Genomic DNA, 16,849 nt, shown 5'->3' with positions numbered 1-16,849 from the left:
CAGTGTGGAAAGAGATGAAGAGGTTTGGCATGAGAGTGCTAAGGCAACTATTAAGAAAATGGGAAAGGCGGGGAGATAAGAAAGGACATCAGATGAAACATGGGATGCAATTCAGAAAAGGAAAAAGTGGAGATTAAGAAGTGAAGAACACCATGTTGATGGCCAGGTAGTTGAGGTTCTTAGAACAAAATACTGGAGTTTACTTTCTGTAGTAAAAAAGACTTGTTCGGTGTGATAAGAGAAGGCCATGTGATGAAAAGGCAACAGAGAAATTAAGTTAAGTAAAAATGACGGTCAGAACACGAGAGCAGCGTATCAGGCCATGAAGGAGCTAAATGGGACTGAAAAGAGAAAGAAGGAAATACGTGTAAGGGATAGAAATGGTAGCGTGTTGACTAAATATCTGGATATCAAAGGAAGGTGGAAAGAGCATTTTGAATCTGTTCTAAATAGACCAAACTCAACTGAAGAGGACATTTTGCCAGCAGAGAGAAATTTGCAGATAGAAACAAGAAATAGAACCTTAGAAGAGGTAGGAAAATCTATAAAGGAATTAAAGAATTTTAAGGTTCCAAGAGAGGATGGAATATTTTCTGAAATGCTGAAGGTGAAGATGATGAGTTGATGAATACTCTTTTAAAACTTTTTAATGTGGCTTGGGATAATGGCGGAATTCCATAAGAGTGGAAATTGGAGTAATTATAAAAATACCAAAAAAAAAAAGGGAGATTTAAGTGTGTGTGGAAATTGGAGGGGATAACTTTGACATCTGTAGCTGGAAAAGTCTCTTCCAAAATCTTGTTGAACAGAATAGAGCCAGTAATTGATGAAATTTTAAGAGAAGAACGAGCGGGATTTAGAAAGGTAGAGGTTGTAATGATCAGATTTTTATCGTAAGGCATTTAATGCACCAAGCGAATGAGGTGAAAATGCCACTTAGTATGTACTTTGTGGATTTTGAAAAGGCATGTGATAGTGTTTCGCGTGAAGCTATGTTGAAAATTATGAGGTTCTGTGGTACACCAGAAAAATTTGTAAATATTATTAGAAGCCAGCATGAAGGTATTTTTGGTAAGGTAATGGGGGGTGGTTCTTTCAGTGTGATCCAGTTGAAGTTACAGTACGTCAGGAGTGATTCAAGCAAGAGTTCTTTCGCATTTAGTGTTTGTTTTGGTTATGAATTACGTTACGAGAAAGGCTGTAGGAGAACAGGTGCAAGAATTAACTGGAAAGAAAAGATAAGGCTGATGGAACTGGACTATGCTGATGATGTTGTACTGATCTGCGGAAGTATTTACGAGATACAGAGGGTGCTCGATTGTCTGATGGAGGCAGAAGAAAAAGTGGGATTGGTAATAAATTGTGGAAAGACTGAAATTATAAACATGAACGTGGAGAACCAAATCGGTTGTGTAATTGGGAATGTGGTGCAGAGTGTGGAAAATTTTAAATATCTTGGAACGACTGTATCATCTAACGGATCATTAAACAATGAAAGTGAGGATAGGATTAGATCGGCTTGGCGAGCTGTCGGATTGTTGAAATCTGTATGGAATAATAATAAGATTTCAACATACTAAAGTAAAAATTTACATGTCCATGGTCAGACCAATTTTAATTTATGGGCATGAGTCATGGTATAGTACAGCTGCAACAGGTCAGAAAGTATTTGGATTTGAGAACAAAATACAGTACTGAGAAGGATTCCTGGGGTAAAGTGGCAGGACTGAGTTACAAATGCAAGAGTAAGGGATATTTCGAGAGTGGAACCAGTTGATTAATATGTGAGACTGTCTAGATAGAAATGGCTGGGGCACATATTACGAAAAGAAAGCAGTTTAATACAAGATGTGCCAGAGTGGACTGCTAGAGGAAGAAGAGGCAGAGGTAAGCCGAGGGACAATGAAAAGAGAAGTAGGAAAGGACCTGAAGGAGATGGCAAGAGACAGATACTGGTGGAGAGAGTTCATCGAGGCCCTGTGCATGCCGTGGGGTGCCACAGGAAATGATATATATATATATATATATATATATATATATATATATATATATATATATACAGTATATTAGGGCGTCGGGCTATAGATAGATACAGAGATGTTTGTGTGTGTGTGTGTGTGTGTGTGTGTGTGTGTGTGTGTGTGTGTGTGTGTGTGTGTGTGTGTGTGTGTGTGTGTGTGTGTTAACAAAACAGTTTTCATTCAATTTTGACCAAACTTGTTGGAGGGGATGAGGGCCTACCCACAAGTTAAACCTACTGTTTTCTAGAACAGAAGGTAAAAAGTCAAGGTTACAAGATTAGGTCAAACATTGATCTACGAAAATTCACCATTTTTTTTTTATCTAATTAAGACCAAACTTGATGGAACGATTGTGTAACAAGAATGAAGTAATAAAATTTTAAGAATAATTAGTCAAAGGTGAGTCGCAAGGCAAAGTCAAAATTTGACGCGTGTTTGTGTCTGTTAGTAAAATAACTAAAATAGCTTTTGATTTGATTATAATCTACTTACTGGAAGGGTTGAGTGTCAGGGAAGGAGTGAAGATATTCTGTTTGAGAACCGTAGGTCAAAGGCCGAGGTTAAAATTCGTCCAGTGTGTTTGTGTGTGAACAAAATAACCACCAGAAAAACTGTTTGGATTTAATTCGCGATTCGAGGATCATCCATGAGGTCGATTTATGGCTTTTGAGTACAGTAGGTCAAAGGCTGAGGCCACATGGCATTCTCAGCTTACGCAGTGTTTGTCAGATGTAGAGTAAACTTAGGGAAGGGTTCAGGTTAAAGCAAGGATAAAGATTTTTGGTTTTAATATGAATCATTCATAGGTTAACGTCCCGGGGAAAGGAAAGAGGCCAAAGACAATTCAAGCATTTCTGATCTGACTTGAATCAAAACTGGTGGAAGAGTTAAGGGTTAGGCAAGAAGGAACTAATTTTATTTTGAATGTAATCTGTCCAAGCTCAAGGTCTCGGCATGGAAAGATATTTTAATCCTTTGATCATTTGGTGGGTGCATGGCTTGCACTCTCGTTTCTTGTTATTGATATTATTATATTGTTATTATTATTATTATTATTATTATTATTATGGCAAGAGTGAAAGATGAGTTTTGGTCGAGTGTAGAAGCATGTATGGACAAATTTGAGAGGAGCGAGAGAGTGCTTTTGATTGGAGACATGAATGGCAAAGTTGGGAATGTACGAGTGGATGGAGTGGTTGGTCAGTGGGGTGTGCCAGCTGAAGTAGATGGGAATGGTAGTGCTTTGGTGGACATCTGTGCTGGTAAGAGGTTGGCAATAGCTAACACCTACTTTCGGCATAAGATGATCCACAGGTATACATGGAGAGTAATGAGGAGGATGGATGGTGAACTTGTTGAACGAAAGGCAATGATAGACTACGTGTGTGTGGATGAGCGAATGAGAAGACAAGTGTTGGATGTAAGAGTGTGGAGAGGGTGGGGGAATGGAGTCTCGGACCATCACTTAGCGATGGCCAAAGTAAAGATGCAAAGAAAATGGTTGAAGAGACGAAGGGGAACACAGGAGGAAACACCTCCTGTGAGACGAGTGGAGAAGTTGCAAGATAGTGAGAAAATGGCAGAGTATATGAGCATAGTGGAAGAAAGATTGGGAAGGTATGAGTTTGAGCAGATGGAAGGGGTGGAAGACGTATGTAAGATATTCACGGAAGAGATAGGCGCAGCATGTGAGGTGGTTTGTGGAGTGAGGAGATGCAGGAGATGCATGGGACAGCATGTTGGAATGATGAGGTGAAACAAGCTGTGAAACAAAAGAAGAAGGCCTATAGTGAATGGCTAGCGAGTAGAGGTAGGGGAGAAGATGAGAGAGAGAAGAGAGAGGTATATGTGGGCAGGAGAAGGGAGGTGACGAGACTGGTGAAGAAGAGTAAGAAGAAAGTGGATGAAGAATTTGGGAGGAATCTGAGTGTGAATTGGAGGAAGAGTAAGAAATTGTTTTGGAAGGAGGTAAAGAAAGTAAGGCAGTGTGAAAGGGGAAACAGTAGGGGAGTGAAATATAGGAATAATAGATTGTTGGTGGAGAAGAGAGAGAAACTGAGGAGATGGAAGGAGCACTTTGAGGATTTGTTGAACGTAGAGAGTGAGAGCAGTGCGAGTATAAGTGGTTGGGGAATGGCTGGGAGAAAAAGAGATGAGAGGAGGGAGGAAGAGATCAGTAGAGCGGAAATAATGGAAGCAATGAAGATCAAGATGGGAAAGGCCCCAGGAATTGATGAAGTGTGTGGTGAAATGCTGAGGTATGGGGGTGAGATTGTTGTGGAGTGGATATGGAAGTTGTGTAGATTGGCTTGGGAAGAGGGAAGGGTTCCAGAGGACTGGAAATCAGGTATAACTGTTCCTTTATACAAAGGAAAAGGGGAGAGAGAAGTATGTGGTAACCATAGGCGTATTTGCCTTCTTAGTGTGACTGGAAAAGTAAATGGTAGAATACTCATTGATAGGGTTAGGCATATGACAGAGGAGCTAGTTGGAGAAGAACAGGGGGATTTAGGAAGGGAAAAGGATGTGTAGATCAGATATTTGTTCTAAGATGTTTAGTGGAGAAGTATCTAGAGAAGAGAAAGAAAGTGTATGCTGCCTTCATGGACTTGGAGAAAGCTTATGACAGAACAGATAGGCAAGGTATGTGGAAGGTATTAAGAATATATGGGATGGAGGGGAAATTCTTGAGTGCTGTGAAAAGTATGTACGAAGGAGCTAGGGCTACGGTGCGAGTGGATGGTGAGCTGAGTGAGTTCTTTGATATCAGTGTGTGACTGAAACAGGGTTGTGTGATGTCTCAATGGCTGTTTAATATATACGTGGATGGGATTGTAAAGGAGGTGCAAGGTAGGGCAGTGGATGTGGGGGTGGCTCTAATGAATGAGGGTGAGATTTGGAAGATTCCGGTGTTGCTGTTTGCTGATGATACAGTATTGTTGAGTGAAGATGAATGGGAGTTGCAAGGTTTGGTGAATGAATTTGGGACAGTGTGTAGGAAGAGGAATCTGAAAGTTAATGTAAAAAGGAGTAAAGTTATGGTGTTTGGGAGGAATGAAGTCACAGAATGTACAGTGAGGTTGGATGGTGAGGATATGGGCAATGTGAGTGCATTCAAGTACTTGGGTAATGTGATTAGTAAGGATGGAACTTTGGGGGATGAAGTGCGTGAAAGGGTACAGCAGGGAAGGAAGGTTGTTGGTTCACTGAAAGCAGTGATGAGAAATAGGGAGGTGAGTATGGAAGTTAAGAAGTCACTGCGTGATAGTATTGTGATCCCTACCCTGACATAAGGAAGCGAGGCGTGGACCTTCCAAGAGGGAAATAAGTCAAGAGTGCGAGCAGTGGAAATGAGTTACTTGAGAGGAGCATGTGGAGTGACATGGAGGGACAGGTTGACGAATGAAGAAGTGAAGGAACGTTGTGGCCTGGATGTGGATGTGGTTGAGAAGATTAGGAAAAATAACACTGAGGTTGTTTGGACATGTGGAGAGAATGGAGAATGAAAGACTGACTAAGAGGGTGTTTGTAGGTGAGGTGGAGGGAGGGAGAGGGAGGGGTAGACCGAGGATGAGATGGTGGGATGGAGTTGGGAGGTATATGAGGGAGGGGAGAGTGAGTTAGGGGGAGGGTAGTGAAATGGTGAATGACAGAGCGACTTGGAGGCGTTTTGTCTGCGGCCACCCTTTGTGGGATTAGGGCGTCGGTCGATAGATAGGTTGATAGATTATTATTATTATTATTATTATTATTATTACATGTACAACACCAAATTTCCGGCACCCTTGGTTCCAGCGCCTTGCAGGATGAACCGTTTTGCCAGACTAACCGAGGCCACAAAACACATACAATAACTGAACAGGGACCAAAGGTCACATATAAAAATTCAACAATACACCTCTGACCCACTTCCCTTTAGTGCAATCTCAGTCATGTTCTAAGTCAAGTTCTTTATGGAACAATTGATTCTGGTGCGTTGTCAGGCTATCTGACAAGTCCACTTCTTCCAACATTGTCTAGATCATTCCATCATCGGCTCGACCACGCACAGCACTCTTACCATCTTTCATGCTGTAGGTTTTCTAATTTTCATTTTGCTTCTTTGAATCAGTTTGGATTGAATTTCAGTATTTTTTCCCACTGCATCTTCATGTCATAAGCAGTTGATGAACCAATATCATATGTCACACAACTTCAGCTCTGGAACACCATGGCCCAGTTTTTTCAACAGTTTTACCTTATCCTGCACTATTGTTTTTGTTTTATGATAATAGATAAAAACAAATACCTCTTCATACACGTCTACATACACCACTGTGACCAGACAGGTGAAGGAATATATACGTGAATATATGGGCAGTCAGTGGGTAGTTACGAATCGGTTATTATGGTAACGGCATGCCGTGGCAACTGGCTTCCACATGCAAGCAACCCCCAAACGTAATAAAGCTTAATGCAATCCACACTTTTATTCGCCCCTGTGTAGAGCACAACTCTCATGTGTGGGGAGGCTCCCCACATACAACTCTTGTCAACAAGGTGGAGTCAAAAGGCTTTTTGCCTCACTGACTTTCCTCCTTTTACTGGCTTCCTTCAATCACTGTCTCCTCTCCGCACTGTTGTATCTTTATCTCTTTTCTATCGCTACTTCACTGGTCACTGCTCTCTGAACTACCGGCCTGCATCCCTCCATCAATACGGCGGGCGCGTAGCACCTATGTAGCAACAAACTCTCATTCCTTTTCTGTCTAGCACTCTAATGCAATAGTTGATATTTACTTGCAGTCCTTCGTGTATGCAACAGGTCAACTCTGGGGCTGTCTTCCTCTGTCTATGTTTCCTACTGCGTATGACCTCTAGCCTTTCAAATGCAGTGTTTATATGCACCTCGAAGTTAGCTGATCTTGAATTTTTCTCTCTTATCTTGTTTTTGTTTTTTTCTTGGAGGGAATAATCTTGCTGGCTTTTGGCCTTTGGTTCCTTCTTCTTTGCATTAAAAAAAAATCACTAAAATAAATATTCAGTGGACACCAGTGATGAATATAATTTTTTGATTAGACCGTGGTAATACTGAAGAATAAACTGAAGTGGTGATATAGTATTTAAGGGTAAACTTAACTATAAGAAAAGAGACATTTGGTGAGAAGTGTCGAATTCAAAAGAAGAGAAATTGATGGTTAGGAATGATTAATTGTGAGAATTTCGTATTCGCAGACAAAATACATTGATAACAATGCTGGCTGACAGTTAGTTAGGAGAAACGTGAGAGAAAAGGGTCGTCTGGTTCACGATAAAGGGTAGCAAAATTGGTGTAAACATTGCTGAACCAGTCCCTTCAGTCTTTTGGGGGGGTTAATATTCGGGCATTAGGCAAAAAAGTGAGTGTAAACTTGTGGACCCTGAGCCAGTTAACATTTATTCCCATTTATTGGTTTATCTGGCTGTTTAGAGGTTTTGCGATTGAAGTAGTTTGGCAGGCCAATTAACCACGATCAAGTAGGCTTGACTGTATTGGAAGAGACTTTTGTTTATGGTTGACACCACCACTGACACTTGCATCTTTCTTTGAAGCTGCACTAAGGTTAAATGTAAGTAAAAGGAAATAAGAATCAGGCAAAGTAGGCTACAGGGATCACCACCAAGACATGCAGTGTAAACAATCCATCGTGCGCTACTTTCTACACTATCTGTGGCCGCCCAATACACTAGTCTGGCGGGCGAGGGAATTTCAAGTGCCCTCTCTTAATTTTGTCCGGGTCAAAAGAGGTGCCAGATCACCCGATGCCGGAAAATTGGTGTTGTACCTGTATTATTACGAGAGAGCAAGCGCAGCGAGCGAAACGAGCAAGCGTAGCTAAGCAGTGTTTACTCAACATTCAGCTGCAAAATGAGCGGCCCGACCCGATCACGATGACTTTCAAAGGCTAATAACTTTTCTACTATGTGAGATAGAGGAGAGATGCTTTTTGCAGGTAGTAGATACATTCAATAAATTTTGTTTTTAGCTATATATTTACTCATGAGGCCAAAGAAACCCCTTGGAATCCCAGCTTTCCAAGAGAATGTACTGAGGGCTTCATTTGCCATGCTCCGTTATGGAATCGTTTTTTAAAATATTTCCTGTTGTTGATTGCATGAGCGCGCGTACGTGCATGCGTGAGTGCGTGTGTGTGTGTGTGTGTGTGTGTGTGTGTGTGTGTGTGTGTGTGTGTATGAGAGAGAGAGAGAGAGAGAGAGAGAGAGAGAGAGAGAGAGAGAGAGAGAGAGAGAGAGAGTAAATATTTTATCTCAGTTATTTTTCTGATAATGTTCAACTACCTCACCAGAAATGATGAAAGTTTACATCAAGATGAAATTATGATGCTAGGCGTATGTAGGAACTCTCGCTCGTCACGCGTACACAAAACGCGCTTTACTGGTTTTGTTGTTGTTGTTGTTATTATTATAATTATTATTATTAGTAGTAGTATTAGCATTAGTATTAATGGTAGTAGTAGTAGTACGGTAGTAGTAGTAGTAGTAGTAGTAGTAGTAGTAGTAGCAGTAGGTGGGGGCGCTCACCATCCACTCACTCGATGTGGTGCTGCTATCGGGTGTTCTGCCCTTTCCTATCCTCCATCCTTCTTTCCTTCCATCCTATTCTGTCTTTCTTTCCTTCATTCTTTCCTTGTCCTTCTGCCTACAGGTGACTTTACACTCCCTTTTCTCTCTTTCTTGCCATCATTCTTTCCTCTTGCTTCTGCCTGTGGGTGACTCTACACTGAGTGACAAGCCAAATGGTTTCCTGTACACAAGGAAACCATTTACTATGTTGGGTGGTAACCATATAACCAAATTTTGGCGCCTGGTGGTTTAGTGGGAAATTACGGCGCTCCAATCGGATCGAGCTGGTGAACGTTTATATCCAGGGTGTGGTTGGGGTTTATTGCTCAAATAATGCCACCCAGGGATGAGTGAGGCTGGTCACTCTCATCTTAAATGTCAGGACCAACTTGCCTAGCCCCGGGCTCCTACGCTCCTGATGGACCACCGTAGGATTGGATGATGATGATGGTGATTATTATTATTATTATTATTATTATTATTATTATTATTATCATTTCTAAAGGAATTGTTGAATACAGTGAACGAGAGTAGCGCAAGAGAAGAAGAGAGGCGAAAGGAAAGGAGAAATAAATAAGATGAAAATACCTGAAGCAATGAACAAAGCCCAAATGATGAACCCTCAGGAATTGATGTAGTATTTGGTGAAACGCTGAAATGCGAGGGAGAGAGAATGATGGAATGTGTACACGATAGGTGGATTGACCCGGGAAGAAGGTAGGGTCCCGGAGGATTCGTAGTCAGGTACAATAGTTCTATTCAAAGGAAAAGGGAAAAGAAAAGTGTGTCGTAAACATAGGGATATTTGTCTACTCAGTGTATTAGGAAAAATATATGGCAGGTTACTTGTCGATAGAGTTTTGGTGATAACCGAGGATTTACTTGTAGAAGAACATTGTGGTTTCTAAGAAGGGAAGAGGTTGTGTAGTTCAGATACCCATTCTAAGTTGTTTATGGAAAAAGTCACCAGAAGAGGGGAAGAAATTGTATGCTACCTTCATGGATCTGTGGAAACCATATAGCAGACTATATTGACAAGGAACGTGAAAGATCTATCTATCTATCTATCTATCTATAGCCCGACGCCTTAATCCCGCAAAGGGTGGCCGCAGACAAAACGCCTCCAAGTCACTCTGTCACCCACCATTTGACTACCCTCCCCCCAACTCACCCCCCCCTCCCTCATATACCTCTCAACTCCATCCCTCCACCTCATCCTCGGTCTACCCCTCCCTCTCCTTCCCTCCACCTCACCTACATACACCCTCTTAGTCAGTCTTTCATTCTCCATTCTCTCCACATGTCCAAACCACCTCAGTGTATTTCTCCTAATCTTCTCAACCACATCCACATCTACCCCACAACGTTCCTTCACTTCTTCATTCGTCAACCTGTCCCTCCACGTCACTCCACATGCTCCTCTCAAGTAACTCAAACGGAGTAGATTAGAAGTTCTTGAATGATATGAAAATTATGTATGAGCGCATATGGACTGCAATGCGTGAGGAGAGTGAACTGAATGAATTCTTTTACCTGAATGGTGGGGTGAAACAGGAATGGGTCATGTCTCCATGGCTGTTCAACATGTAATATGGATGGAGTCATACAAGATGCACAAGGACAGTGGATGCCGGAGTGTCGTTAATGAGAAAGGTAGAGCTTGGAAACTGCCTGTATTGTTGTCTGTTGACGGCACTGCATTATTAAGTGAAGATGAATGGAAGTTGCAAGGCTTGGTGAATGTCCTTGGGAGTATATATATATGGAACAAAATCTAAAAGTGAATGTAGCTGAGAGTAAGTAAAGGTCTTTGAGAGAAATGAAGCCACTGAACGTAGTGGGACTGGATTATTATGAAATGGAAAATGTGAGTACACTTAAATATTTAGGTAGTGCGATGAATATGAATGGGAGTTTTGGGGGTGGAGTATTTGAAAGAGTATAAAAAGGAAGGAAGGTTACTGGTTCACTGAAATGAGTGATTAGGAATAGGGCAATAACTATGGAAGTAAAAAAGTCACTATATGACAGTATATACTGTGATCCTCATTCTAACGTATGAAAGAGAAACTTGGACCTTGTTTAAGGATACAGTTCAAGAGTAAGAACAGGTGAAATAAGGTATTTGAGAGGAGCAAGCGGAATTAGAGACACAGATGAGTGCTATTGATGTGGGTGTGACTAATAGCTTTGGGTGAAATACTTTGAGGTGGCTTGGTCGTGAGGAGAGGATGGAGAATGAAAGACTAACTAGGCCTAGAAAAGTGTCAGTATGAGAGTAAGGTGGAGAGGAAAAGCGGGAGGGGAGACAGAGAACTGAGGCATCCTGTTAGATAGATAGACAGATTGATAGGCAAATAGTTAGATAGGCATATAGATATATAGATAGATAGACAGACTATTAGCCTTAACGCTACGCCATCCTTTTGTAAGGAGAAAAGGTTGAAATAATGGTGACATGATGATGAATGGATACCTAAATCGGGTGACAGCAGCTGTCGACAGCATGAATCAAATCCTGGCGCTTTCGGTCTGGCAGCTTCATAGTTAACAAGGTTAACTTCTCTGCCTTCGTGAGGTTAAATTCCTTACCCAGTTCTTAGCTGGGAAAAAGGTCAGGAAGATGATGATGGTGATGATGGAAACTCCCTGTACTGTTGTTTGTAGATGATACTGTGTTGTTGAGTGAAGACGAAGGGGAGCTGCAAGGCTTGGTGGATGAGTTTGGGAGAGTGTGTAAGAAACGGAACCTAAAGGTGAATGTAGGGAAGAGTAAAGTGATGGTCTTTGAGAGAGGTGAAGTCAGTGAATGTACAGCGAGGTTGGATGGTGAGGAATTGGAAAATGTGAGTACGTTTAAGTATTTGGGTAGTGTGATGAGTAAGGATGGAGGTTTGGAGGGTGAAGTGCTTGAAAGGGTACAGCAGGGAAGAAAGGTTGCTGGTTCCTTGAAAGCAGTGATAAGAAACAGGGAAGTGAGCATGGAAGTAAAAAAGTTACTACATGACAGTATTGTGATACCAACTCTAACATACGGAAGTGAAGCTTGGACATTGTTGGAAGGACACAAGTCAAGAGTGAGAGCAGTGGAAATGAGTTATTTAAGAGGAGCCTGTGGAGTCACGTGGAGAGACAGGCTGACGAATGAGGATATAAAGGAGCGTTGTGGTGTGGATGTGGATGTGATAGGAAGCGTTGTGAGGAACACACTGAGGTGGTTTGGCCATGTGGAGAGGATGGAGGGTGAAAGACTGACGAAGAGAGTTTATATGAGTAAGGTGGAGGGTGGAAGAGGGAGGGGGAGACCGAGGATGAGATGGAGGGATGGGGTGGAGAGGTATATGAGAGAGGGGGGTGTGAGTTGGGAGCAGGGCAGTGAAATGGCGGGGGACAGGGCGACTTGGAGGCGATTTGTTTGTGGCCACCCCAAACGGGATTGAGGCGTCTGGCAATAGATAGATAGATAGATCATCATCATTATCATCATCATCATCATCATCATCATCATCATCATAGCAAGAAACGAAAATTGTCATTAGCAATTTCAATAACTCACCACTCGGCAAGGTCATCCGTCTTGTGCGTGTGACCTCAATACATTGAAGATAAGCAAATTTTGACCTTTGACCTTGGCTGTGACCTTGAGTTTTGGGTCATGGCCATTCATACCTGGTAGTCATGCATAGCATGTCAGGTTCTATAAATGTACCATGTTTGGTGATTGTAGCTTAGTTCTATCTTGGTTTTAAATTGTGCACTCAATGACCCCAAACTACTTTCCAATGACGTATGGGTGATCTCAGAAACTACTGGCCCAAATGGGCCCAATGTCGTTTCAGACCTGCTGGCCGGCCATGGCTATGTCTCATAAAAATTTGAAGTTTATCCCTTAATGGTTTCTGAGGATCCTCGAAGAGATTATTTTTATAGGTTTTTGGCTGTAACTGGAAAACCAGTACAGGGAACTACTGTAGATGATACTGGGTTATGCGAATCTGCCAGCTGGGGAACTCAGGTGGCCAAAAGTATGATGGGCGTAACTTTGAAACTGAGTAAATACGAGCAATTTACTTCTTTGTAAGGAAGAATACTACTACTACTACTGCTAAAGGTGCAGGTATGGATGGGTTTGCTGTGGAATGTTTTAAAGGTGGTGGAGCGACTATTGTTGAGTGGTTAGTAAGATAGCTGAATATGTTTTGTGAGCTGCATCGCGCTGATTGACTGGGCAAGTGCGTGTGTGGTTCCGTTTTATAAAGGTAAGGGTGATAAGTATGAATGCACTAGTTTCTGGAGTATAAGTCTATTGAGTGTTGTAGGTAAGGTTTATGGTAGAGTGTTGATTATGAGAGAGAGGGTACAGAGGGAGTGATTGGTGATGAGCAGTGTGGTTTTAGAAGAGGGAGGGGATGCGTGGATCAGGTGTATGCTGTGAGACAAGTGTGTGAAAAGTATTTGGCGAAAGATAAGGATGTGTTTTTGGCGTTCATGGATGTAGAGAAAGCGTATGATAGAATTGATAGGGAGGGTTTGTGAAATGTTTTGAGATTGAATGGATTAGGTGGCATGTTCTTAAAAAGAGTGAAAAGTTTGTATGTAAATAGTAGAGCGTGTGTAAGAGTGGGAAATACTGTAAGTGGTTGGTTTCCTGTGAGAGTGGAGCTGCAGCAGGGATGTGTGATGTCACCTTGGTTGTTTAATATTTATATGGATGGTGTTGTAAGGGAGATGAATGTGAGAGTTAGAGAGAGGTTTGAGTGTGGTGAATGCTGATGGTAGAGAGTGAAGTCTGAGTCAGCTGCTGTTTGCAGATAATATTGCACTGGTGGCTGATTCGGAGGAGATTGAGACAGCTGGTAGGGGAGTTTGGAAAGGTGTGTGAAAGAAGGAAATTGGGAGTGAATTAGAATAAAAGTAAAGTGATGAAACGTACGAGGTCGGTAGATGGGAGGAGGAGGAATACAGTTTTGAATGGTTAGTTGCTTGAGGAGGTAAAACGTTTTAAGGTATTTAGGGTCACATGTTGCTGTAATAGAAGAATAGATGTAGATGTGAAGTTTAGGATGAATGGAGTAGGAAATGTGCTGGGAGGAATGAAAAAAGTGTTTAGGTGTCGTTCCCTTAGAATGGATGTAAAGAGAAGGCTGTATGAGGGAGTAGTGGTACCGACTGCGTTATACTCGTATGGGGCTGAAACTTGGAATATGGGAACAGTAGAGAGGAGGAGATTGAATATAATGGAGATGAGGTGTTGGAGTAGTATGTGTGGAGTGATGCGTATGGATCGAATGAGAAATACTGAAGTGTGAAGAACTGGACTTATGCAAGAGTTGGCTGATCAAGTTGAACAAAAAGTGTTGCAGCGGTTTGGGCATATGGAGAGAATGAATGAAGAGCCATTGGAGAAAAAGATAACTGGATCTGATGTGGGAGGTGCGAGGCTGAGAGGAAGAGCACGAATAGGGTGGATGGACAGTGTGAAGAGAGCATTAGATGCGAGAAGGGTGTCTGTAGAGCAGTGGTTTCCAACCTTTTCTAATTCTGGCCCCCCCCCCCTCATTGAATGACACGTTCCCTGCGCCCCCGTTCCTCAAATACTGTATTTTACTGGCATAGTTGGCACATGTCAATAAATATCATAGATTCTTAATCTTTGAAATTGTTTATATATTCAGATAACTTGATTTCTTATTCATATCTGAAATGTTTTCTCTATATTTAGAAATTACTGAATTTCATCATAATTCATAGTTTTCAAATATAATTACCCTCTTTATCAAGCCTTGGCCCCCCCCCACAGGCAGCCTTTCGTGCCCCTCTAGGGGGGCGCGCCCCACAGGTTGGAAACTACTGCTGTAGAGCAAGGAAGAGTGGCTGCTCGTGATAGGGATGAATGAAGAGAAACTGTGAATGCATAAGAGGTGATCCAGTCCCGACGGGATGTTCTCCCCCATCTGGTCTGATCAACTGATCGGGTCAGGTGTGGGAAAGGGGGTGGATCCATTATGATGTGGCAGCGGTAAACCAGCTCTGCTGTCGAGCCCTGCTGCGAATCGCTGATTGCACAGCGCAGTTGACCCTCGTGTGGTGTGGCGCAGTGAAGAGTGGTCCCTTCTTCCCTTAGAGGCTAAGATACGAGTAAATGTGTGTGTGTTGATGAGTATTTTGGTAAGTGTGTCGTCCTGTCTCGGCTACCCTCCATGAGATGGGAAACAGCATAGGGATATACATACAGTAGATAGAATAATATTGACAAAAATAATATAACTTACCACTGGTGTGGTGAGTTATAACTAGAACACGGAAATTTCCATTGGCTATTTCAGTAAATCATTACATGACAAGGTCATCCTTCTTGTGCATATGGCCTCAGTACATAGAAGATAAGCAAATTTTGACCTTTGACCTTGGCTGTGACCTTGAGTTTTGGGTCATGGCCATTCATACCTGGTAGTCATGCATAGCATGTCAGGTTCTATAAATGTACCATGTTTGGTGATTGTAGCTCAGTTCTATCTTGGTTTTAAATTGTGCACTCAATGACCCCAAATTACTTTCCAATGACGTATGGGTGATCTCAGAAACTACTGGCCCAAATGGGCCCAATGTCGTTTCAGACCTGCTGGCCGGCCATGGCTATGTCTCATAAAAATTTGAAGTTTATCCCTTAATGGTTTCTGAGGATCCTCGAAGAGATTATTATTAAAGGTTTTTGGCTGTAACTGGAAAACCAGTACAGGGAACTGCATGATACTGGGTCATATGAAGCTGCCAGCTGGGGAACTCAGATGGCTAAATATGATGGCCGTAACTTTGAAATTGAGTGGATATGAGCACTTTACTTCATCGAAAGAAATACTACTACTACTACTACTACTACTACTACTACTTCTAATAATAATAATAATAATAATGTCAAGAACAACATAACTCACCACTGGTGTGGTGATTAATAATAATAATAATAATAATAATAATAATAACAATAACAATAACAATAACAACAATAATAATAATAATAATAATAATAATAATAATAATGACAACAACAATAATAATAACATATGACAAGAACAATATAACTCACCGCTGGTGTGGTGAGTTACAGTAATAATTATTATTATTATTTTGTACTGATTATGGGGGTATACAAACCATTCTCTTAGACTGGACACCCACTTCTAACACGAGTCTCTTTTTCTGTGCAGCTTGTTGAGGACGACGGATCTCTGGACGCTGCCCTGCTCAACTACCTTTTCGCCAAACAGCTGGTGGAGCGGCTGAGAAACAACGCCGACGTGAAGGACCTGCAGAACAAACGCTCTTACTGGAAGCAGTGTGCATTCAACGCCGTTAGTTGTTTTGGCAAGAGGAAGTAAAAGGAGTGCAGGGAGTAGGGAGAGGCTGAACGAGAAGAAAAATATGGTAGCGCGAGAGGCGTGGTAGAAATGATTGGAGAGAAAAGAGGAGAGGAGTAGGGGAGAGATAATGGGAGGAAGGAAAAGAGGGGGACAGGGAGGAGAGGAGAGGGGAAAATGAAGTATGCAGAGGAGCGATGTAAAGAAGGCATATATATATATATATATATATATATATATATATATATATATATATATATATATATATATACAAGGAGATTGATTAGTGGGGAAACACAGACCGAGAGACGAACTTGGAGAGAGAGAGAGAGAGAGAGAGAGAGAGAGAGAGAGAGAGAGAGAGAGAGTCATCTACGTATTGTGTGTGCGTGTATCTATCTATATATATTTATATATATCTATATCTGTATATCTATCTATCTATCTATCTATCTATATGAGTGAGAGAGAAAGTGTAAGTGCGAGAAAGAGAAAGCAGTGGATAAATAAAATAATGTAGTGAAAGTAAAAAGGAAATATGAGTCACCATTCAATGAAAAAGATGCGAAGGAAAAAAAAGTCAAATATCTCTGATCTGGGAAAGGGCGAAGCCGTAGAGAAGGAAGAGGAAGAAAGGGTAAGGAGTGAGTGGAAAGATTAAAGAAAGGAAGGAGAGAGAGAGAGAGAGAGAGAGAGAGAGAGAGAGAGAGAGAGGGTGTGGAATTGTTTGGCGGACAAAGAACCAGGGGTGGATTCGAAAAAACGCGGGAAACTAATTTGCAGAGAAAGGAGGGAAGAAAAACAAGTAGAAAGGAATAAATAGATGGAGATGGAGAGGGGACGGGATTGAAATCGCGTTAACAATTC

At 41.7% G+C, this 16,849-nt stretch overlaps 1 protein-coding gene across 1 annotated transcript in view; it reads left to right on the top strand.

Moving 5' to 3' along the window:
• LOC145403741 (prohormone-1-like) overlaps positions 1-16,168 on the top strand; it is a 262,303-nt gene extending 246,135 nt beyond the window's left edge. The window contains exon 3 of the mRNA XM_080275454.1: positions 15,833-16,168. Within this exon, the coding sequence (XP_080131580.1) occupies positions 15,833-16,003 (171 nt within the window). The 3' untranslated portion in view covers positions 16,004-16,168. The remainder of the gene's footprint in view (positions 1-15,832) is intronic.
• Positions 16,169-16,849: the final 681 nt, after the last annotated feature.

This window comes from Coenobita brevimanus, chromosome 1 (genome assembly GCF_032717465.1).
Source record: "Coenobita brevimanus isolate Jiangsu-jjx chromosome 1, ASM3271746v2, whole genome shotgun sequence".
Taxonomy (NCBI): domain Eukaryota; kingdom Metazoa; phylum Arthropoda; class Malacostraca; order Decapoda; family Coenobitidae; genus Coenobita; species Coenobita brevimanus.
The sequence above is the reverse complement of the archived record's forward strand: the minus strand, read 5'-3'. Positions and strand labels throughout refer to the sequence as shown.